Source organism: Hyaena hyaena, unplaced genomic scaffold, assembly GCF_003009895.1.
Source record: "Hyaena hyaena isolate Hyena2069 unplaced genomic scaffold, ASM300989v1 scaffold_858, whole genome shotgun sequence".
NCBI classification, from domain to species: Eukaryota; Metazoa; Chordata; class Mammalia; order Carnivora; family Hyaenidae; genus Hyaena; species Hyaena hyaena.
This window is the reverse complement of record NW_024081484.1, coordinates 745,120-770,439: the sequence shown is the minus strand read 5'-3', so window position 1 is coordinate 770,439 and position 25,320 is coordinate 745,120. Positions and strand designations below refer to the sequence as shown.

General features: G+C 36.4%; 1 protein-coding gene across 1 annotated transcript in view; it reads right to left on the bottom strand.

Moving 5' to 3' along the window:
- The window catches only part of LOC120222228 (RUN domain-containing protein 3B), a gene marked incomplete at its 3' end in the record, with an annotated part of 90,307 nt that extends 66,095 nt beyond the window's left edge, over positions 1 to 24,212 (bottom strand). The window contains exons 1-2 of the mRNA XM_039219967.1: positions 24,085 to 24,212; positions 4,620 to 4,735 (exon numbers count right to left, since the gene is read on the bottom strand). Of these exons, the coding sequence (XP_039075898.1) occupies positions 4,620 to 4,735; positions 24,085 to 24,212 (244 nt within the window). The remainder of the gene's footprint in view (positions 1 to 4,619; positions 4,736 to 24,084) is intronic.
- Positions 24,213 to 25,320: the final 1,108 nt, after the last annotated feature.

Sequence of the window (25,320 nt, the reverse complement as noted above, 5' to 3'; positions counted from 1 at the left end):
TACTGCCAAGTGGAGGGAGAAGTCCAATGTTTCCATTTGACTTCCACTGACATTTGAGAGGGGAGTTCTCATTACTGCTAGGTGGAGGTGGGAGTCCAGGCTTCCTACAAGGTCTCCACTGCCAATGCACTGGGGGTAGCCTTGTTATTACTGGGTGATGGTTTAAGACCTCAGTCTCCAATAGGTCTCTTCTGACACAACTTCAGGATGGCAGGGCAATGACCCCTCATTACTACTGGGTTGGGAATGGAAATCCAAGCTCTCCATTTACATGGTGAGGGTAAGAGGTAAGATGGGAAGAGAAGGCTCACAACCAGCCAGGAGGGAAGAAGTCCCAGTTCTCAAGTCCTAGTTCTCTGCATGGTCTTCTTTGACACCACTCTGGTGGTGCTGGTGGGATATACTGTTATACCCTCAGGAGAAGTGCCCCCTTAGGCTTTTCTGGCCTGGGAGGGGGTGGTACCACATTTTTTCTGTGGCACAGAACTGGTACTAAAAGTCTTCCATCTTGCTCTCTGCACATATTGAGGTCTATAAGCAACTGGCTTATCCAATCTTGGTATACAAGACAATCAGAAAATTCAAAGAACAAACTACTTCATTCTCAAAGTTTCAGAGTCCCTAAACAGTCTTAAACAGTCTTCATTCGTTTTATATAATAATGTCCAGGCTTTTGTATATAGTGAGAGAAATAGGAAAAAATAGTCCACTTCATCTTTAGAAGTTCTAAAATTTTTTATAGCCACCTCATCCATCTATAAAGTGGATGACAACGGAAATAATACTGTATTTATCCCCATAAAACTTGTACATAGGCAATTAATTTAGAGAATTTACTAAAACCTAAAATAAGCAATAGTCAATTTCTGAAAAACTATGGGATTTGACTTAGTCTTGATTTCAATGAAAACCAAAAGTGTGATGTGGGAATCAAAATGTCAGCATAATCTTAAATTCTGAACTAATACAGAGTTGACCTATCTGAAGCACTTTACTCAGCTATGAGTATCACATTTTAAGAGCAATACTAATAAACCAGTGATAAACCAGGAGAACTAAGCCTATGGTGGTTCCAGAAGGTTGAACAAACTACAGATACATTACCTAGAAAAAAGAGAACTGAGGAGAAAGAGTTATATAACAGCAGTCTTTTAATATTAGGTTCAAAACTGGAAAAAAAAGTGGCAGAAAACAGATCAAAGCAGAGTCAGATAGGTTGGCTTCATTTACATAAGAATTTTGTAACAATCCAAATTGCCCATAAATGTGATGAACTGCTTTACTATCCTAAGTTCCCAGACATCAGAAGTACTGAAACAAAGACTGTATGTGTACCAGTCATGAGTATTGTTGAGTACACCGCTTCAGAAGGACAGAAATTAGAGAACTTTTTAATCTGTGATTCATAGTCCTACCTACAGTAATACTACTGATTTGCAGGGTGGGGTACAACTGCTGCTGAGCAGGTAAAATGCCCAATTTTCTTGATCTGCTTCAACCAAACACTCCACCTATACAGCCAGTGTCTACAGTGGCTTTTATTAGGGCAGGTGCAGATGGGTGGAGAGGAGGAGACTTTAAAATAAATAAAAGCTCAAAAATTAGTTAAGATCTGAACTGAGGTCTTTTTGATTTCTATATTCTGTGAATAATTCCTAGTTCTCAGCTATATTCCAGTAAAGTAAGATCATTATTTTATTGAGAGATAACCGTAAAGGAGATTAATAGCTGTGGTTTTAAAACCTTCCTTTTCAATACTGGGACTTTTAGAATGAAATAAGTAAATAACTTTCAGTTTTCCACTTTACATGTGTCAGTTCAGCCTATTTTGTGCCTGGGGGTGGATTTTACCTTTCTCTGAAAAATTTAATATTTAAACTAAATGCTCTTTTATTTCAAAAATAAAAAGTACCTGGAGAAAAGTAAGTCTCACAAACCCACAAAGTTCTACATTTTAAATCTGTACTTCTAGGGGTGCCTGGGTGTCTCAGTTGGTTAAGTGGTCTGACTTTGGCTCAGGTCATGATCTTGTGGCTCATGGGATAGAGCCTGACATCAGGCTCTGTGCTGACAGCTCAGAGCCTGGAATCTTGTTCAGATTATGTGACGCCCTCTCTCTCTGCCTCAACCCCACTCGCACTCTGTGTCTGTCTTTCTCTCTCTTTCTGTCTCTCTCAAAATAAACATTAAAAACATTTTAAACAGCTCATCTCAAAAGTTAAGTATCATTTCATGATTCATGTTTATACTAATTACAGTGACTACATTAGTCAATCTACAGAAACTTTTTTTTTTTTTTTAATTTATTTCTAGAGGAGAGAGGAGACAGCGTGAGCAGTGGAGGGCCAGAGAGAGAGGGAGTCACAGACTGAAACAGGCTCCAGGCTCTGAGCTGGCAGTCAGCACAGAGCCCAACGCGGGGCTCGAACCCACGAACCGCGAGATCATGACCCAAGCGAAAGTCGGACGCTTAACCGACTAAGCCACCCAGGCGCCCCTACAGAAACTTTTTTAAAAGCTTACTTTAAATAATTAATTTTACTTAGCTTAAAAAATTAACACAAATTTCCCTGTATCATCATTCTTACTGTCTGAGCCACACTAGTGGGATTCTCATCCATAAATCAACTAGAAATTCTATTTTCAACATGGTAGTTCAATGGAATCCCTGAAATAACATTCATTGGGGGTACCTGCGTGGCTCAGTCAGTTAAGCATCTGACTTGATTTCAGCTCAGGTTCACGATTTCACAGTTTGTGAGATGGAGCCCCATGTTGGGCTCTGTGCTGATAGTGTAGAGCCTACTAAGGATTCTCTCTCTTCCTCTCTCTCTCCTTTTCTTTCTGTCCCTCCCCTGCTCGCATGCACCCTCTCTCTCTCACAAAATAAATACACATAAAAAAAAGAAATAATGTTCACTATTCAGTAATTCTAAAGATCTATCATCTATATTTTGCTGACGTCTGACTCAGAAGATGGCAGACTATTGTGCAGAAGGGGTCTACTTATGTGGTCAGGAGTATGCCCAATCACTCAGCATGGATATCTCAACATGGCCTGTTTTCTGCTGATAGTTATGTATTTTGTGAGTGAATTATATGCTAAATGGTATACTGCATCAAGGCAAGTGAAGTCTTGTGATAAAACTTTTGTAAATTTTAAGGTACATCAAGGTCTACTGTGTTGCATGTGTTTATTAACTCAAGTATTATTTATAAATTTATAATTCTAAAATATGATCACCACACAATACAGTAACCTGGACAGTATCTCAAAATCTTCTCGTAGCCTTTGCTTTTATAAAAACTTATTTTCTTATAACAGGTAACATTAATGGCAGAAAATTTAGGAAATGCAGTACAGCAAAAATAAGTAAAAAATAACTTTTTAAATGCAAAATAACAAACTTTTAACAGAAAAAGAGCATCAGCAATGTTATGGGCCCCTTTTTAAATCACAAAGGGCTGACTGAATCCAGATTTTGTTTTCCCATGAAATTAAATTTAACCCTTTGTTATAGGCCCAAAGGACCACTCAAGTTATTTAAACACTTGAGAGTAAAAACTTGATGCTTTCAGCATCAAAAAGCATAGAAAAGAATTAAGCATTAGGTTAAATTTGCAATTCTCTTAAATTATATTATGAAAGCAGATTACTGATTTAAAACAATACCATTAAGATAGTAAAGATAATAAAAACTTAAGTGAAAACTTTTGATGATCAAGTTTCCTTTAGGAAGATAAATAATGGAATTGATGTGATAAAGTTATTATTTATTACTACTGATTTATACTACATAATATTTCTTGATGTTATTAGCTTATGTTTACAGGTATTTTAATGTAAATATTTCTTATAATTCTGAGAGACCACAGAATCATCTTTCTAATGTGAATATATTTACTGATTTATTTTAAGAAAACCATAGTTGAACATCATTTTACATACCTCTTTTAACTATTTATGTTAAAAAAAAAAAAAAAGTTCAAAGATTCCAAAGTTTAACGAAGTAAAGATTAGGCAAACAAATTTTATGCCTTTGTAAACTAGTTAAAATAGCACCTAGTAACCTTTGAAAATAGGCTACCTTTTAATTTAAGCTTTCATTTTAATTACTTATGAAAAGTGACTTTTTCGGGGCACCTGGGTGGCTCAGTGAGTTAAGCGTCCAACTTCAGCACAAGTCATGATCTCACGGTTCGTGGGTTCTGGCCCCGTGTCAGGCTCTGTGCTGACAGCTCAGAGCCTGGAGACTATTTCAGATTCTGTATCTCCCTCTCTCTCTGACCCTCCCCTTCTCACGCTGTTTGTCTCTCTCTCAGAAATAAATTAAAAAAAAAAACAGATTAAAAAAAAGAAAAGTGACTTTTCTCCTTGTATGTGACAATACACTCAACACTTTTAATGAATCCTGGAAATAGGCATAAATCTGAGAACAGAAATTCTTTTCTAGGGACAAAGGACAGGCCAAAAGATTAGGCATTCTAAAATCAGTTTTATGTTTCTCAAGATGGAGAATGGCTATTGTCTAAATCATACCAGACTGTATGGCTTGTAAAATTTCCAGTTTATTAAAAAGAAAGCTGTCGAAAGAATAAAAATATATTAATTCTGTTACCTTTCAGCCGGTGACTCAGAATCTGTTCCAAAATAGCTGCAAAATTGTTAAATTCAGGAGAAGAATCATCAATTGTCTCAAAGCAGGATCGATCAATCAGGGTCTTCACGGAAAACCTGTGGGAAAAAAAAAAAGTTGATTTATTCACCCAACTAGGAAAAGTGAAAAGAAAGCATTTATTACAAAAATACTAAGTATTATGTATATTGAAAACTCTACCTATTTAAATTAACTCTGTAAATAGAAAATTTTATATGAATTTCAGGCTTTCACTTATATATTTACTGTCTACTGATCACACTAAGACTTAGGAATAGCTCACTGTCTTCACAGACATTAAAATATGAATTTTAAAACTGACCTAAATTTACTCCAAGACTCAAAAGCTACAATACTATTTGTAAGAAATGTGTCAGACCCAAATGCTTTTAAGAGTTTTAGAGCACAAAATTGAATAAAATAGGATGAGAGATTGCATGAAGTATAGATCCTAAGTTTTTATGACCTTCGTAAACAGGAAAACTTACAAATCTGTCAAGTGTGCTATATTTCTCCTTATCAGAATATCCTTTGTCTCTATTTTTGACTGTCAGTAATCAATGTTTTCCATGACTTAGCTCAAATGCCACCTCTTCAATGAAGAATTATCCTCCTGCATATTCCTATCGTATCTTCCTTAAGTAGCATTACAGTTTATCCTACTGTTGTTATCTGTGGTTCTCAATCTTACTAGAATATAAACTCCTTTAGGGCAGAAACATGTCTTCTGCACATTTATATATTCCTCAGCACAGAGGACAATGCCTTGAACACTGCTGTCAGTAAGTACTTGTTCATTTATTTGTAAGCCCTATTTCCAAAGAACAAAGAAGTATTTAAATGCCAATATCACAGCAAGACAAAAGAAAATTTTATGATTATTAACATATAACAACACTCGTGTAACCACCATCAAAGTCAGGATACAGAACAGTTCTGTCATCTAAAGCAACTCCCTCATGCCCTCCCTTTAGAGTCATGACTTATTAAGGGTGACAAATGAATGCCTAAGTAAGGACAATCAGTGAGGAAGGAGGCAATGGAGATAACTATGAGAGTTGTTAAATAATTAGAAATGTAAACTATGAGGGAGATAAAGGAATACAAATTATTTCTTAGGCTTTAGAGTTATTGCTTATACTGTTCAATCAAAACAGAAAACACAGGATATAATATAAAGAGAAATATAAAGAGATTTATTTATGTGGATTACATCCAAAAACTCTGTATTAAAAAACTCTCTTTGTTGCCAGGTATAATGTATAAAGAAATAATTTTTAAAAACCAGTGAAATATTTATAAAATACACTATAATTTATCTTGAGAGAGAGAACACAAGCACGGGAGAAGCAGAAAGAGAAAGAGAGAGAGAAGGAAAGGGAGAGAGAGAGAGAATTCCAAGAAGGCTCCTCACTGTCAGTGCAGAGCCCCATGCAGAGCTCGAACTCACGAGCTACGAGATCACAGCCTGAGCCAAAGTCCGATGCCTAACGGACTGAGCTACTCAGGAGCCTCAACAGTATAATTTAAAACATTAGAATTACTGAGAATTTTTAAATGTCTTCTCTATAAAAAATTTACCAAGAGTGGTTTGAACAGTGCTTGCATTCTTTCTTAGTGTATAACTTAAGATATAGGCTGAGCATATTTTCTATGCCTTGGCTAATTATTCCTAAGTTTGGATCAGTTTCCAATTTTTTTTTTTTTTTTTTGAGAGAGAGAGAGGGTGCATGTGAGTGAAGTGGATGGAGAGAGAGAGAGAGAATCCCACAAGGGGCAGAGGTGGGGGGAGGGGTGGGAGAGAGAGAGAAGCAGGTCTCACCCGAAGCAGGTCTCGTGCTCACCAGATTCAGAACTCAAACTCATGAACTGAAATCATGACTTGAACTAAAGTCAGATGCTTAACCAACTGAGCCACTCAGGCACCCTCGGTTTCCAACATTTTATCCTTTGCACTTTCAACTATGAAAATCTCTGAGAGGTCCTATAATGTGAAATGGTCTGAGTGCCACTTATACTGGGACCTCCTTTTTGGCACAACAACTCTGTTCTCTTATATCAATACATTCCCCTTCACTAAGTTCCTATGGCTGCATACCTGAATTCCGTTGAATAGCAGCTATGTCAATATTCCTCTGATCAACTATGTCTTCTATAATTCCACTCAAGTTCAATTCAAATTTCACTTCCAATATCAGATTTTCTGTTTCTTTGCCATTCTTTAAATTATCCATTTATGTAAAACATGTGTTTTTATCACCGGGACACAAGGAAGCAACACAATGATAGGTTTTGATCTCTGTGTATGAACTAACAACACATGAATAGTGACCAATGCTAGACACACTTAGAAAGAAGTGATGTGATTGGTCACTAATTATGATGAGCATTTAATAACAGTGATTTGTAGACTAAAGTACCAGCAACAAAATTTTATTTTATGCAATTACAGTTAATATATGGTGGTAGTCAAACAAGAACTGTTATTATAGGGCTGGTATTAACGAAATTTTCAGGTACCTGAAATTAGTACATATTGGAACTGTGCAAAGTGAAGATCACCCCATATGTTAATTATAAACAAAACAATTACGTTCGAGTAATGTATTTTTATAAAACATGCATTTTCCAAAACAACAAAAAAATTAGCAAGAATAGCATTCTTGTACATCTCTGTAAATGTATTTATTTAAGTTTATTTATTTATTTTGAGATAGAAAACACAAGAAGGTAAGGGGCAGACAGAAGGAAAGACAGAATCTCAAGCAGGCTCTGTGCCATCAGTACAGAGCCCAATGAAGGGCTTGAACCTAAAAACCACGAGATCATGACCTGAGCTGAAATCAAGAGTTGGACGCTTAACTGACTAAACCAGCCAGGCACTCCTCTTTGCAAACATTTTTTAATGTTGTGTTGAAGAGAAGACAGCTAAATCCCCGTATCTGCTTCTGTATTCAATCTATTCTAATATTATACACCATGTAGCTCTGGAAAACTCCACTGTACATTTATTAAAGAATGGGAACAAAAAAGACAAATGAGGTCTTAGAATTAAGAAAATATTTAAAATTTTTTTAAATTGTATTTAAATCTAAGTTAGTTAACATATAATGTAATAATGGTTGCATGAGTAGAATTTAGTGATTCATCACAGCAAGTGCCCTCCTTAATGCCTATCACCCATTGAGCCTATTCCCCCATACAACAAGACAGTAAGTTTGACCTTTTGGACCTCTGAAAGGTCCAAGAGGGTCAAAGAGCACACTTTGAGAACCATTACCTAAGGCATCCTTTGTATGTAATGAAATAACTTTTCTATTATGTAACCAGGGCGATAGTAATTATATATGTATTCTTGAGAGAACTGAGGAAACAATTATTCAAATAATTTTCAGTCTTCTTTGATTAGGGCAAATAACCTTGAGAAAAGCTAAGGTGGATTAATGGTCAGTATATGATACTATCTCTAACTACAACGAGAGCTCAATGGTGGAAACCATTATGCAAAGAAAAATATGAACAGCTAAAAAATAACACTGATGAAGTAGGTCTCTTATACCTTAAAGATAGTCATGTTAGATAAACATCAGATGTAATGCATGAGTAGATAAAAGGAAGATAAACAGATAAACCAGACTAAAGAGGAACTTGAAATTTTGTTTTTGTTTCCTATGTCCATCTCATTGACAATAAATGAGAAACAAGCTGCCAATCTTTAGCAAACTTTTAATAAGAATAAATAAGTACAATGTTCTTATTCAGTAAGACATGTTTCTAAAATGAATAAATAAAACCCACAGTTTGGTTTTTGACCTAAATAAAAGGAAACTTTGGAACATCTGAATGTTTCCCTCTGCTCTTTGTTAGGTAGACTGGAATAGGAAGTCTGATTCTACAATCACATTCAAGACGAAAGACCTACCGCTTTAAAACATTATGGCATTTAACAAACTTGGAAGTAAGTTAAATAATTTATACAAACATAAAAAATAAATTTAAAAAATTTTTATTTAAAAAATATGACATTTAAGATAGTAATGCACATCAGTGAAATGAACGAAAATTTTTACTTAAAGATAAAAATAACAAAGTACTTATTTAATCGAAAAGAGCTATGTTTGAACATTCAGTTTCTTACTTGTAACTATCTGGTAATGTTTTAGTCACTATTGTACTAGAGGAACAATAAAAAATTCCCTAGCAAATGATCTACTTTGTAAAATCTAATGGGAAGAAAGGCCATGGATATTAATACCTATATTTTTGTAGCACCAAGAGCCATATACATATCAATCGGTAGTTAACCAAATACAGGAGTCTTTTTATCATGTTATCAGTAATTGATATTCCTATAGAAGACAATATTTGCATGACAAAAACCTAAGATGGTGAATCTCAGAGCACTAAATTACTTTTAACCTACCTAACACATGAATCCAAACTAAAATTAAAGCAAAATTCAAGTATCTTAAAGCATACTGTTAAACACATTTTCTGTCATTTCCAAGCTTGAAGACATTTAAGGCTAAGAAAGCATTTTAAATATTCTAGTACATCAAGGTTAATAATGAAAAAGAAAAAAACAATGTTTTCTGGCTTTTCTTCATCATTTATATCTTACTCTCCTCCCACTAACACAAATAAAAATTTCAGACAGTAACCTAATTCCTTAGAGTCCATGTTTTACCTCTAGCTAGCCAAGTCTTCCCACTTAACACTGTTCCAGAATCATGTAGCTAGCTCCATTATGCCAATGTGTTCTTCCATAACACATTAACTAGCTAAGATGTGCTATAAAAACCAAACCTGTAAAAAGAATTTCAATTCATCTAAAAAAAAAAAAAAAATCACACAGATGCTGAGCTTTTTCCTGATAATGATGACATTAATATTAGTCATCTATTTCCTGAAGAGGACTGATTTTAAAATAATGAAATGACAATTTGATGAATGTCTAAAAATACCAATTCAAGTCTAAGTAACAGCTTTTACATAAGAATTAAAAATTCAAAAATTTACATAAAAGAGTCTTATAATTAAGCATAGTTTTTTAAATGTCTCTGTCAAAAAGATTTTCCACTTTCAAAGCCCAAAGAATATTTTTGTTAGATCATAAATAAAAAGAATGATTTTGAACAAACCCTTCAAACCCAAGAAGGCATGAACTACCCTTTTCCCTTTGGCAACATACCAAGAAAAATGAGATAGTTACCAAAACTATATTTAAAAAATCTTCTTTACACAATATTAAGTTAATTCCTTCTACTAGTCAAAGATTTGTAACATAATATAACAATAAATAGATTATAAAAGTAAAAAATATGACAACAAAATAAAAAAATTATTACTGTGTTAAATCTGTACATTATTGGAAAAAATATTAAAAAGTGGAAATTCACCTTATAAGATTCTGCACTAGTAATATATACATATATATTCACATATACACAGAGTGATCAAGTAGGAAAAATTACAATCCCATCCCCTTAAAACAGGCAAATATACTTCAGAAAATGTGAATTTAATACAAACCAGGTTTTCTTACCTATACCACTGTATCTCTTTACCACAGAATTGTATCTAAAGATAACCAAAGTACATAAAAACATCTAGCATCAACACATTTCAAAACTGAAAGGATTTCAGAAAAGTCTTTCATAAGTGATACTTTTAAATAGGACATAACAATCCAAATCCTGAGATAGAATCCTTTCCACTATTTCACAACAAATTTACAGAATTCCTTATGTTTATTACAGCTAGCAGTCTTTACCAAAGGGGTAGGCAACTACCTTCTGCTATCAATATAATATCCATCATCAATAATCAACAAGGAGATGGCTGCGAGGAAACAGGATAAAATTTACTCCAAATATAATGTAATAGCTTATTTCCAGGGTGCCTGAGTGGCTCAGTCAGTTAAGCGTCTGACTTTGGCTCAGGTCATGATCTCTCAGTTTGTGAGTTCAAGCCCCGCTTCAGGTTCTGTGCTGACAGCTCAGAGCCTGGCGCCTCCTTCAGATTCTGTGTCTCCCCCTCTCTCTACCTCTCCCATGCTCATGCTCTGTCTCTCAATAATAAATAAAAAGGTTAAACAAAATTTTTTAAAGAGCTTATTTCCTTTCTTACATTTTACACTCTTTTAGAACCAGTACTTTGCCTTCTTTTTTCAAGTATTATGAAAGTAAGAACTCCCAAAAATCATGTGCATTTCACCCTTTAGTTTTCCTGTAATTTTAATCTTTTTATAATGAAAAAAAATTTTTCAGATTTCCTTTTATCAGGAGTCCATAGACCACTATCCATGGGCCCAATCCAACCAGTTGCCCATTTCTATAAATAAAGGTTTATTGGAACAGAGGATAGAAAAGTCCCAACCATTTTCTCTGGAATGTATAACCTAAAGTCTCTCTCTTATTATAGTGATTACTATTTCTAAAAATTTTACCAGTGTAAAAATTAAAAGGAGAGAAGGAGAAAAGTGTATTTTAAAATATTTTCCTCAGCAAACCATGAGAGACTCCTGAATGCTGAGAACAAACTGAGGACTGATGGGTGTGGGGGGAGGGGAAGGGGGCTGATGGGCATGGAGGAGGGCACTGTGGGGATGAGCACTGGGTGTTATATGGAAACCAACTTGACAATAAACTATTTAAAAAATATATTTTCCTCACTTGTACTGATAAACTTCTTTTAAAGAGAACTGGTAATCTTTGAGGATGATATTTTATATAATTATATTGTACTGCTATATAAGCAGATAGATGGCAACAGATTGCCCAACATGAAAAATAATATTAGATGCACTATCTCTAAAAACAAAAGGATAAAACAAAAATTTTCCAAAAAAATAAAAACACACATCTAAAATTAGAAAGCTATCAAACCAAGAAAGTTTCCCATCTTAACATAAATTAACTCATTAAATCCCTCATACGAAAGAACTCCCAATTAAAATTTTAATAAAGAATACTTTAGGTTTTTAAAAAAATTTTAATGTCTTATTTATTTCTGAGAAAGAGAGAGAGACAGCGTGAGCAGGGGAGGGTCAGAGAGAAAGGGAGACACAGAATCTGAAACAGGCTCCAGGGTCTGAGCTAGCTGTCAGCACAGAGCCCAACACGGGGCTCGAACCCACGAATCGTGAGATCATGACCTGAGCCGAAGTCAGACGCTTAACCGACTGAGCTACTCAGGCACCCAAGTTTTTTTTTTTTTAAAGCTTGTATATTTTGAAAAACAGAGATAACGTGAGTAGGGGTTGGGGAGGGGGAGGGAGGGGGTAAGACAGAGACACAGAGAGAGAGAGAGAGAGAAAATATATCCTAAGCAGGCTCCACACTGCCAGTGCAGACCCCTCATGCAGCTTGGGGTTCTACCGGGGACTTGATCCCATGAACTGCGAGATCATGACCTGAGCTGAAATCAAGGGTCCAATGCTTAACTGACTCAGCCACCCAGGTGCCCCAAGGATATTTTACACACTTAGATCACATATCCTTTTGGAATACAGCTATTTTTTTTTTTAATCAAATGACAAACAGAAATATTCAAGTTAGATATTTTAACATGGGTAAAGTAGTAAACTAGATATTCAAGGTAGCAGTACAGCAAGAGGAAGAACAAGAGCTTTAATATCAGAAGGCCTTGGATTCACACCTGGCTCTGCTATTATCCATTCCTTGTCAAGACACTTAACCTCACTGAACCTCAGTTTTCTCAGTAATCAACTACCAAATTATTGTGAAGATGAAAAAAGATAGCATATGGGGCACCTGGGTGGCTCGGTCTATTAAGCATCAGACGCTTGCTTTGGCTGAGGTCATGATCTCGTTTTTTTGAGTTCAAGCCCTGCAATGGCAGCACAGAGCCTGCTTGGGATTCTCTGTCTCGTCTCTCCTGACCCTGCCCCACATGCACTGTCTCTGTCACTCTCAAAATAAATAAATAAACTTAAAAAGAAATAAGGGATAGAATATATAAAGTATTTAATATAGTTTCAACATACACAAAAATTACTAAATGTTAGCACACATTCCCCCTTCTTTTTAGAGCATCAACGTTTCACTTAATAATGTCTAAGCATAGAAAAAAAGAGGCAAGAATTTCAAGTGTTTGTATGTGTACAGAATTTTTTAAAAACTTAGTAGACAGCAATCTTGGTTTATAAACACCAGAAATGCTAAGAAAATGAAGCTTCCCAGTTTCTGATTCTATGGATCAAATATAAACACATATACCCATACATGATTTAGATTTAGTTCATATGCATGACAGACACTGAAGGAAGCACAGGGTAAGGGGAAAAGCACAGGTTTTGAAGCCAGATATATTCTGGGTTTAACTCTAGCAATGTTAGGCTTAACCGTAATGTAAATTTGACTGAAACAAAAATTGCTTCAATTAAAGAATTTCCATTCCTAGTCATAAATTCTCAATCTAATACTTTTCCTCCAAAAAGCATAGCCTGCATGTATTAATGTATTTTCTTCAGATGTTAAGCACAGATGTTATGTTTTTTTAATATATTTAAATTTTAACTAATATTTTTAATATTAATTTTGAGACTACATCTGAAACACAACAGATGTGTTTTATAACTATAAACACTAAGAGAAATTTATAATTTCAAAGTCAAATGTTAAATTTGAATATATGGAAGATATTATCTTATCCTCTTTTAAGGACAATTACCATCACTGGAGAAAATGGTCAATGTCATATTATTCAATGAAAAATAATGTATGTATTATGTACCTTTTCTATCTTTTAGATATTACTTTTAAAATAGTATGCTTTTTTTTTTTTTACCTATTTTTTGTGAAATAGCTTCTATAACATTGAAAATTAAAGTAGATTGCTTTGGTAAGGAAATACCAAAAAATGTATTTGTTTACTTCTTCCTCATGGTTTTTTTACTATTACTATTCAAACACTTGAAGAGATGAATTTTTCATTTTCCATTTCCTCATTAAATTTCAATTAGAGTGACTCCATTCAAAAGAAAGCAAATTCTTCTGCTGACACTATTAGATTTTTAAAATTCTACTACCATCAGAGATTAATCATTAGGGTGGCTTTTAAAAAATAAGTGATGATGATTATTTAATTCAACTTTTGCCCTTATTTTGGAAATGTCTATCCTATTATTTTTCATTAACTACAATTACCTCATTAGATAAACATACCCACCATGGACTAAATGCTGGAAATAACCCAGATGCTGAATAAACCAAGATTCCAGCACCTGAGAAATTCAATTCTAGTAAAGACAAAAGATAATTAGATTATAGCACAATTGTTGCTGTATTTATTTATTTATATAACCTATTCCAAAAAAGACTTCAGATTGCTTATGGGGGCATATAAAATACCATCAGTTGGCTGCATAAATTAAAACTAGGAAGAGGATAAAAAACGTGGGAATAGACTTCCACTTCTAAGGAGGATAGACTAAATGGTGGTAGACAAGGGCTCTTACAGAGTACAGCTAGAAAAACTGGAGTGAAGGGGCAAGAATTACAGAAGTCTTATGTTTGAAGCCTGCAGAGAGTGGCTTCAACATTAAGAATTAGGGAGGCTAAGACTCCAGAAAGAGGAAAGCTCAAAAATCAGTTGACTGCTACAGCTGTCTGTCAATTCTGTGTGGAGGTCTAATCCCAAAGAAGGCTGCTAGTGGGGGGACAGAAAAACCACGAAAGCTTTGAGGAGACTTGGGAAGGCCTCAAACCCTTCTTGTCATCAGGAGACTAAAATTCAATCAGAAAGTCTCTGAAAAACAGAATAAAGCCTTTGGTAGTTCCAGAAGACAAAATAATACTTTAGGACTACCAGAGAAAGGGTCCTGAAAAATACATCAAACCTAGGTAGAAACCCCTGGATGGTCAAGGGCAAATGAAAGGCTGAGCAAGACTTATCAGGGTTGGAATCCATCCTGGATTCAGCATGATCCCTGACTGACTGGTGATCAGCTACCACTCTATCTTCCAAAGGAAGATAACATTAGAAGGAAAGTGAGCACTATCGTATACTATGAGCCATGGGCACTAGTTTGTTCTTGGTCACGTTTTCTTCAAATTGATGAGGGCATGCCACCTGTTTACTCCACTGTGATCTTTTTCTATTTTGTTCTAATTAATACTTTTGACGTGATGATTGCCAATAGGGTAAGTACAATAGCATTTAATGAACAATAAAAGTGCCTAAGAAAAATTTAATACATACTATCTGTCATTCAATTAAAAAAAATCTAGATATGCCAACAAATAAGACTGTATGACAAAGAGAGGAAGAGAGAAAACACATACAAAAAAAAGAGGCACAAGACAATCCAAATATTCTAAAATCAATTTAAAAAGATATTAGCCAAAATCTTTCCAAACTTGATGGAAGATCAATGGCAAGGGCAAATATGTAGGTAAATGCAAATGTGTATTGCCTGAATATCAAGTGTAAACTACAGTATTACAAGAATTTTGTAGAATGTAAAATATACATAGACTTAAAATGTCTCAGAATGAGAAGGAATAAATGGTTCTAACACTACTGGAGAAGCAGTGAGAGCTAGATTTATATTACACTGTAATAAATCAAGAGTAACTGCTAAAAGGATAGCCATCTAACATATAAACAGAACATGAAAAATAATATATAACTAACGAGTTCATAAAGAGAAAAACTAGAATAGTGGAATAAATAAAAAATACTTTACTGACATATAAGAAGGCAAGAGAAAAAAGTAAACATAACATAAAGAGTTAAGTGGTAGCTATAAACCAAAATATAACAATACTAACTGTAAATGGACTAAATATTCTAAATAAAAGATTGAGTAAGACACCATATTGAATTCTATCCTGCCCTTAAGAGACACTTTAAATTTAAGGACAAAAAGATTAAGGGGCACCTGTGTGGCTCAGTCAGTTAAATGTTGACTTCGGCTCAGGTCATGATCTCCTGGTTTGTGAGTTCGAACCCCGCTTCAGGTTCTATGCTGACAGCTCAGAGTCTGGAGCCTGCTTTAGATTCTGTGTCTCTCTCTTACTCTGCCTCTCCCCTGCTCATGCTCTCTCTCAAAAAATTTAAAAAAAGAAAAACATTTGAATAAAATTTCTGACAGACTAAAAGATTAAAAGTTAGGGTAGAAAAAGATACATCATACAAACATTAACTGAAAGAAAGGTGATTTAACTAAGCAGACAAAATAGAGTTTAAGGCAGTAACAGTATTAAAGAAAGACATTTCATGATGACAAAAATCCAACCCCTAGTAAGAGATCACAATTCTTCATCTGCACATACCAACAAAATACTGACAGCAAAAATGACATACTAAAAGAAGAAATAGGCAAATGTACACTCAGAGACAGATTTTAACATACCTCTCTCAAAACTAGATAGACTAAACACACAAAAAACTAGTAAGGCTACAGAAAATAGAAATAATAAAATTAACATACTTAGTTCTAACTAGCATAAACAGAACATGTAATCAACAGAATATATACATTTTTTTCAAATATACATGAAATATTTATCAAAACTAACCACATGCTGTATCATAAAGCAAGCATAAACTAAATGTCATAGGTTTAAACTCTTTCAGAATATGTTCTCTGTAGAGTAGAATTAAGTTAGAAATCAGTATCTAAAAATAACTAGAAAACCCTAAACTGTTGTAAAGTTAAATAAATTTTTAAATAATCCATGAGTCAAAGAGGAAATCCCAACAATTTAAATTAGAAAACATTTTAAACTAATTAATAATAAAAACACATTTCAAATATTGTGAGAAATCCCACAGTAATGTCCAACAAGGGCATCTATAATTAAAAGGCGTTTATTAGAAAAGAAGAAAGGCTAAAAAACAGTGTTCTAAACTCCTTTCTTAAGAAATTAGAAAAAGAACAGGACTTGAACTTAAACTTAAATAAAGGGTGAGGAAAGAAATACTATAGATTTTTTTAAACCATAAGAAGATATAAAAAGGGAATTTTAAAGATCTTAGGAATAAATTTGATAATATACATGAAAAACTCACCAAACACTGATTCAAGAAGTACAAATAAGGGCACGTGGGTAGCTCAGTCGGTTAAGGGTCCGACTTCAGCTCAGGTCACGGTCTCACGGTGTGTGAGTTCGAGCCCTGCTTCAGGCTCTGTGCTGACAGTTCAGAGCCTAGAGCCTGCTTTGGATTCTGTGTCTCCTTCTCTCTCTGCCCCTCCCCCGCTCACACTCTGTCTCACTGTCTCTCAAAAATAAATAAATGTAAAAAAAGTTTTTAAAAAAAGAAGTATAAGGAAATCTGAATTGTACAGTGTCTATTAAATAAATTGAATCTTACTAAAAGACTTCCCACAAAGGCAATTAGCAGTTCAGATTTCCTCCCTGGTGAATTCTTCCAAAAGTTAAAGAAAGAAGTAATCTAATCTTATGCAAATTCTTTTACAGGGGAATATTTCCCCACTTGCTTCATAAGGTCAGATAATCTAAATGACAAAACTAAATAAGGACACTATAAGAACAAACAATTACAGATAAATCTCTCCCATGAACATATATGCAAAAATCCCAAATGTTGTATTAACTCATTAAAGGCAGAGATATATAAAAAAGATAATATGGCACAGCATATTTTTATTCCAGTTTAACCTCCAAAAGTCAATCAATATAATTTACTACATAAACAGGGGGAAAAAAGGAGAGAAATTATGTTTATTTTGATAGAAAAAACATTTCATTGCAAACATGTGCATCATGGTAAAACTGTTAATATTTTCTGCAATACTGTGGTCCTAGGGAGTGTGGTAAAACAAAAAAGCAAAGGTGTAAAATTTGAAAAAGGAAGAAATAAAATAAGCAGATGACATGACTGTATTCAAAATTTCAAAAAACTGCAGAAAATCTGTTAGAATTGGGGTGCCTGGGTGGCTCAGTCAGTTAAGCATCTCACTTTGGCTCAGGTCATGATCTCACAGTTGGTGGGTTTGAGCCCCACATCGGGCTCTGGGCTGACAGCTAGCTCAGAGCCTGGAGCCTGCTTCAGATTCTGCGTCTCCCTCTCTCTCTGACCCTCCCCTGCTCATACTGTCTTTCTCTCTCTCTCTCTCAGAAATAAATAAAACATTAAAAAAAAAAAAAAGAATCTCTTAAAAAAAATCTGTTAGATTAAGTAAACATAGTTAAGATTACTAATATTCAAAACAAGTATTTCAAAATGTTGATTTTTATGTCTATATATCAGTGAAAAAAAAGACTGAAAAAACTTTTAATGATCGGTTACACTATAAAAAATATAAACAAATAAGTTTAAAAAGAGATACATATTCAAAACTACATTTTTGAGAAAAATTTCAGAATATTTAAATACATGAAGGGTAATGTTCTTTTTCTTGACCTAGGATATGTCACACTGTAGTGTTCTCTTTGCAAAAAATTCACTGAGCTGTACACTAATGCTCTGCGTATTTTTTGTATACAGATTATAAATCAGTAATTGTTTATTTTTTAAGGTTTATTTTGAGAGAAACAGCTCGCACATGTGCAAGTAGGGAAGGGGGAAGAAGAGAAAGAGAAGAGGGAATGGGGGGTAGATAGAGAATCCCAGGCAGGTTCCATACACTCAGGCACAGCCTCCATCCCATGAACCATAAGATCATGAAAGCCAAAATCAAGAGTCGGAATCTTGGGACACCTGGGTGGCTCAGTCAGCTAAGTGTCCCACTCTTGATTTCCACTCAGGTCATGATCTCACTGTTTGTAAGTTCGAGCCCTGCATGGGGCTCTGCACTGGTGGTACAAGCCCAGCCTGCTTGGGATTCTGTCTTCCTCTCTCTCTGTCCCTCCCCTGCTTGCTCTCTATCTCTCTCAAAATTAATAAACATAGACTTTAAAAAAAAAAAAGAGTCAGAATTTTAAACCCACGGAGCCACCCAGGCGCCCCAGTAATAATTTATATGAAAAATGTGGAAACAAAGAAGAGCTAAGAAGGCTAAATGCAATGCTTGCATGTTCTACCTATCATTTAAAGCTTGGCTACAGATTTAATACTAAAATTTCTCAAGCTGTATAAGAAAAAAGAAGTTGTCAGTTACACATTTGTGTCCAGTAGATATAAATAAACCAACTGCCTAGAGATAGAATTCTTGGCACTAAAATTAGACTGATATTTTTCATAGAAATCTTTACCAAAAGAAGATACTTCTTGACATAATGATGTTCTTGACAGCAATGTCAAGAAGACCTTCTGTGACTGCTTCTCTGATGACCCACGATATAGGCTGATGGAATCTTACCAATGCACAATTGTGTAAAAGCACCTGGTGAAAGGAGTGTGTGAAGCAATGCTGTCTACGTGCCCAACTGTTTCCTGAGGATTTGGACCGACTCAGAGATAGATCTTTTAAGGCTGTACGACTGAATACAACAGTGGATAAGCTTCACATATTCCCCCTTGAGTATCTTATCTTTCAACTGAACTTCTGAAATTTATCTATCAGCCATGAAGTTAAGATAAACAGTGCAATGGAAACCAACTTGACAATAAACTATTTAAAAAATAATAATAAAATAAAAGCTCAGAGAAGCTGTATCAAAATAAATAAATAAAGTGAAAAAAAGATAGTGCAGTTAAATGTATGGGAGACAGCTACTCTCTTTGAGTATGAACCCATTTTAGCTAGGGAAAAAGATAATGACCCTCTATGAATGCTGAGAAGCTTATTGAGGACTAACTGCTGAAAAGATGATCATACTACCTCAGTTGTGAATACCTACTATCAGGGCTCTAACAATCTTTACAAATGATACTGAACCTGCTCCAAAAGAATACAATTAAAAATGCTGATCAAAGACCAGACCCCAAGTTCTGCTGCACATAGCATGACTAAAAGAGCTTTAGCCAAAAATATAATCACTACAGTCAAGGAATATACAGTCTCATGAGGGATACTCAAGCAAGTAGTAACAAGTAGAGTAAGTCACTGAATTTAAAGTTATTTAAAGGATTATATTGCCAATAATGCTCAGTAACATTTTACATATCTGCATTTCACCCAACAAGTTCAAGCATAGGAAGAGACCTTTTTTCTGACTATTCATCAAGTAGAATGTGAAGTTCAGAGTGCTAAAGATCACTCACTTAAATAAAGCCTCTGGGTCCTTTTTTTTTTTTTTTAACACATGATAAATTTACTTATCTGCTTTCCTAGTTCACAACCAATTATAATAAGCAGGTGAGAATGGAAGAATAAAGGAAAGAGCTACTAGAAACAGGCAGAGTTGTAAGAAATAATAACTTGGTAGGAGGCAACATCAGAACACGAAAGCAGACAAAAAAACTTGAAAGACACAATCTTCTGGGGCCATATAGCAAAAAGCTGTATGTATTTCAAGAGTCCCCCAGGGCACAGGGCATATTCACAGAACCAGATTCAGAGTGAAGTCTTTAATAAGGATTAGATTATTCTTTAGAGAGTCTTTTTAAAGAAGGTAGGGAAATGTGTCATCCATTTTTAAAAGCAGTTCACCCAAAATGTTTTAAATACTGTTATTTAGTGTGGCTTAAATTTGAACACCTAAATTAAAAGCTTCAGTTATACAGAAGATTGCACTCCACAATTAATGCTGAGTAGAACACTCTAGTTAATGGGAGAATTTTAAGCTTAACTCAAACATTAATAACATGGAAAATATGAGCACCTCATTCCCTTACTACACTGTAAAAATAAGGCCCTATTGTTACTTGAAATAACATTCAAATTATGAAATAATATATTCACCTACAGACAACCAAGAATAACTATGTACATCTTATTAGAAGTACTTGAATTTTGAAAACCATGATTTGTCTCCACTCATCACACTTTCTTCTTAAATCACTCTGTTAATCCTTTCTCCTCACAAGACAGGAAAATCATGACTGTGTGAGGAGTTTCTCTTAAAGAATTGATCTAAAAGCTTAATAAATGTTATTTTAAAATATGTTTATGCATATACACTTAAACTGTATATATACTATATATACTAGCTTTCTCATAAAACAATGTTAACCCACAAAGAGACTTTAGAATTTAATTCTCTTTGTCAACAGAAGTAAAATCAAAGGAATCTGTAAGCTTTTCAGTAAAACATGAAGCTTAAAAGTGACAGAAAAAAATGACTAATGTACCTTATTTTCTATGGATGAAAAATGCAGGCTATAAAAAAAACTACAAGACCTTAAAAAATAATTTTTCAAAGTTCTAAATGGTAGAGAATATGTAGGAAAAATACTTGTTGGTATATAGGAGCCAACATCAGTCTACAAATACTTTGGAGCTGAGTGCGGAATATTTAGAGGCCTCAAATGACCTACTTTCTCTCTACCACAATCTGTAAAAAGCATGACAATATAGTACTTACTTACTAAGTACCATACAAGTATTTTTAAGGCTGCAATACAATGTTCAATGGAACAGAAACAAGAGATGAAATAATTACATACACAATCACAATGTACTGTAATTTAATTCAGGTCCTGACTATCTTAACCTAACCAAACAACCCACTTCAAAAGTTCAACACCATAACAATAGTATTCACGTATAAGGCTTTAAAACAAAGAACTGTGAAGTTACATAATAAGGTTTTAAAACTAAGCTGAGATGGGGCACCTGGGTGGCTCAGCTGGTTAAGCGTGTGACTTCGGCTCAGGTCATGATTTCAAGGTTCGTTGGTGGGTTTGCGCCCCGCATCTGGCTCTGTGCTGACAGCTAGCTCAGAGCCTGGAGCCCGCTTCGGATTCTTGGTCTCCCTCTCTCTCTGACCCTCCCCTGCTCACGCTGCCTCTCTCCGTGTCTCTCTCTCTCTCAGAAATAAATAAAACATTAAAATTTTTTTTAAAAAATAAATAAAAACTAAGCTGAGAATATGCCTAAGTTGTTTAAGTGTTAAGAAAAAGCATTATTATGGAAGTATTATAGATACAGTGGAATTATACGAGGTAGTATTTTCGGGGGGGATTTTGTGTTGGTTTGCTTCTGTAAACTGTTCACAAGTTTTCTAGAACATCAGTAGAGAAACATAAAATGGAAGGCACAGTTCAAAATATTTTTGTTTAAAGAGAAAAATGCACACGCTTCATCTAGCTACCATAAAACATAGGTCTACCATTGCCCTGCTCATACTTGGAGAAATTCAAAAGAAAATATGAACACATTTGGCATGAAGATTATTATTATACTTAGGGCTGTTACTGAAGGTTACTAGTGATGTAGTCCAAGGTTATTTTACATATGTGAAAACTAGAAAATGAGATGTTTGCATGGCTTGTTAAAGGACCTACAACTAATGACAAGGTAAACTTAGAAATCAAACTCTAAACCAACTTCTTCCCAACTTAACGATTAAATCACCTCTAACTTGATCAATAAAAAGTAAAAAATAATGAATTCCTTAAGAGATATGGGTAAGATTCCACAATTTTGTAACTCTGAAAGGCAAAGAAACACAAATGCATAAATATTCATTTGTTCATTTTGCTGAATTAGCAGAGTTACTTAAAACATACAAATGGCCTATAGTGACTTTTTTCCCCCAAAAAGTAAAAGCCTTTTAGACAAAGCCTATCAAACAAATCCCATTACTACTGAGATGGATGATAATTTATATAAACTATCACCTCTTGGGACATGAAGAACAACCTTAGTAACTCCACATAAATCTATACACAAGTTGAAAAACTGAAATGTATTTTAGCTACAATACTAAATATGTAAATTATAACGTCAGCACTGATACTCATTCACCATAGAAAATAATTATGCAAATAAAAATTAATGAAAATACAGCTAGCTCAGACAGCTGTCCACACAAATCAGCACAATGTGACTGAAATTTCTTAAACATAACTTAAAATTTTATTTAAATAAGGTTGAGATACAAGCCCTTTTTTTAGGCCTGCCTCTGATGAGGGAGCAAATGAAAATTAACCTAAAATCAGCCACGACAAAAATGCAGAGGCAAAAGAAATAGTACCCACCACTGAATTTATTCATTCAATATTTACTGAGTATCAGATGCCATAGTAGGAAGGTTTTTTAAAAACTTCAAAAAGACAATTGAGCAAAAAGCTCTCCTGTGAAATTTAACTGTGATGTAACTTTTATAAAATACATTACCCCAAGAAACGCAGTAAATGTTGGATCCTGCTTGAGATGACTGTCATTTAGAAAAATAAAATAATAATTTTTAATGTATATAAAATAAAACTAAGAAATCAGCTTTGCTTATTGTTCTGTTTTTCCCAACTTAAAAAAAATTATATGGATTTAAATATATTTAATACCTGTCTTCCTCAAAAGGTTGCATCCTAGACAGCACAAATGGTAGATTAAACTAATTCCACATTATAATATGGTTTAGAGCTCTAAGTGCTGTAACAGTTAGTGAGGCAGGTCTTTCTGCTATTTAGGCAAACATCTGTAACAGTCCAAGTTAAAAAAAAAAAAAAAAGACACTGAAAGTTAACTGAATGTAAGTCCTAGTATAAATATCTGTATCTATATACTACATAAGATGCCAGACACATTTTACACAGGAAGAAATATACAGATAGAAATGCAAGGAAGGGAAAGGTGTGTTCATTCCCTATTTCTCAGAGGATTATCCATGGTTGTTGTGGAGGCGTTTGGTGAAAAATCTGTTATTTCTGAATACTAGACTTACAGATACTAATTATTCCTTTTTATGTTTCTGAATTTTCTACGGTAAAGGAATACTACATTTATAACTAGAAAACATTTAAGGAGAGGCAGACTTGGAATAAATCATTGACATGAAGCCTCGATAGAAGTCCCACTCGTAAAAACAACTGCGGAAACTGCACTAGCACTGCAATTCAAAAGTGGAGAGAAACACACACACACACACACACACACACACACGCCAGGCTCGTGGTAGTAGACACTCAATACTGGTGGAACGTAATGACTGAATACATATGTAAACAAGCCAAAACAAAACCAAAATGCATTCCGATTTTGAGACAACACAGCCAACAATCACAGTAACGACGACTTTCCCAAGAGCTAGTTGACAGCTTAATGTGCAGTAAATGAAAGAGCTCTTCCTCCCTGCCCTCCTCTTTTACTCTGACACTAGAAGGCACGTTCAAAACAAATCCTCCCCCAGCCCCGCCCCAAGCCTTCTCCTCGCTGGCTTCCAGGGCTGAAACGGACGGAAAGTCTCGGGCCTCGGGGGTGCCCAGACCCCGGCTCCTTTCAGGGCGCTCGCGCCGGTGGACACGCCCGCTGCTGCAGAGACAGGGGCCACAGCCCCGGGTCCGCGCGACCCCCAAGGAGCCCGCGCGCTCGCTCGAAACCCTCAGCCCTCAGCCCGCGGCGCCGGCGGCCCCCTCCCCTCGCAGCGGGCTGCGGGCCGCGCCGTACCTGCACACGGTGATCAGGTTCCTCCTCTCCACCGCAGCATTGCGGGCACTCAGGCTCTTCTTACCGCCGCCGCCGCCGCCGCCCCCGCCGCGGCTCCCACCCAGGCCCCCCAGGCTCCGGGAGGCCATAGCGGGCTGACCCCCGCGCCCCTTTTGTCTGCTGCTACCCTTCCTCCCCCCTATACCTGCCCCCAATGCTCTTGTTCGTTTTTGCGACCCCGGGGACACTGGAGGGTCGTGGGGAAGGACCAGGGACCAACGGATGGTGTGGAAGACCGCGGCGGAACTCGTACCCGGGCACTGACGGCTCACGCTCCGCACCCAAGCGCCACAAACACACACACGCACACACTCAGTCGCACACAGGCACGCACCTCCCCCGCCCTCACGCGCGCCGCCAGCGCGGGCGGCGCGGGCGGGGCGGTGTCGGGCGCTCTCCTGCTTCCCGAGGGACCTCGGCTGCCAGCGCGCGCGCGTTCCCGCGAGCCCTCACGCCCTACCACCCGCCTTCTGCCGCCACTTGCGCCCCAGCTGCTGAGGCCGCGAGGAGACCACGAACCTCGCGCGCGCGGCCCCGCCCGCCCTGCACCTATCAAGCCAATGCCGTCCACCTGGAGCCAATCACGGCGCGCGAGGGGCGGGGCCAGCCGCGTGGCGTTTTAAAGCAGCGTGCTCGGGCACCGCCCCGGCGTGTGGGCAGCTGTCAAGACGCCGGGATCGCGCTCGCGGCACGCGTGCCGCAGGCAGCCAGCACGCAGCGGAGCAGCGCCGCGGTTTGCCTGGGGATTGTGGGATGCGGGGCGCCGGAGAGCCCCAGGCAGTACGCCGACCCTCGTCCGAAGCCGGGCTTTAACCACTGGGATCTCTAGCAGCTCATCTTTTTCCTGCCCTTAATCTCTTCTAATGTCCTCAGCCACAAAAATGCAGCAGTCCGGCCTCATACCCTACCTAGCACTTGACTCCCAGGAATGGAGCAAGGGTTTTTTCTTGTCCTAATTCCCTCCTCTGGCCTGGAAAACAGAGGCAAATAGCCCCGGGGAGGGAAAATGCCAGTAGACTAGCCCTCTTGGGCCTCTCCTGGTGGGATTTCTTTTTTTTTTTTTTTAATGTTTTATTTATTTCTAGGAGAGAGAGAGAGAGACAGCGTGAGCAGGGGAAGGTCAGAGAGAGACGGAGTCACAGACTCTGAAACAGGCTCCAGGCTCTGAGCTGGCAGTCAGCACACAGCCCGATGCGG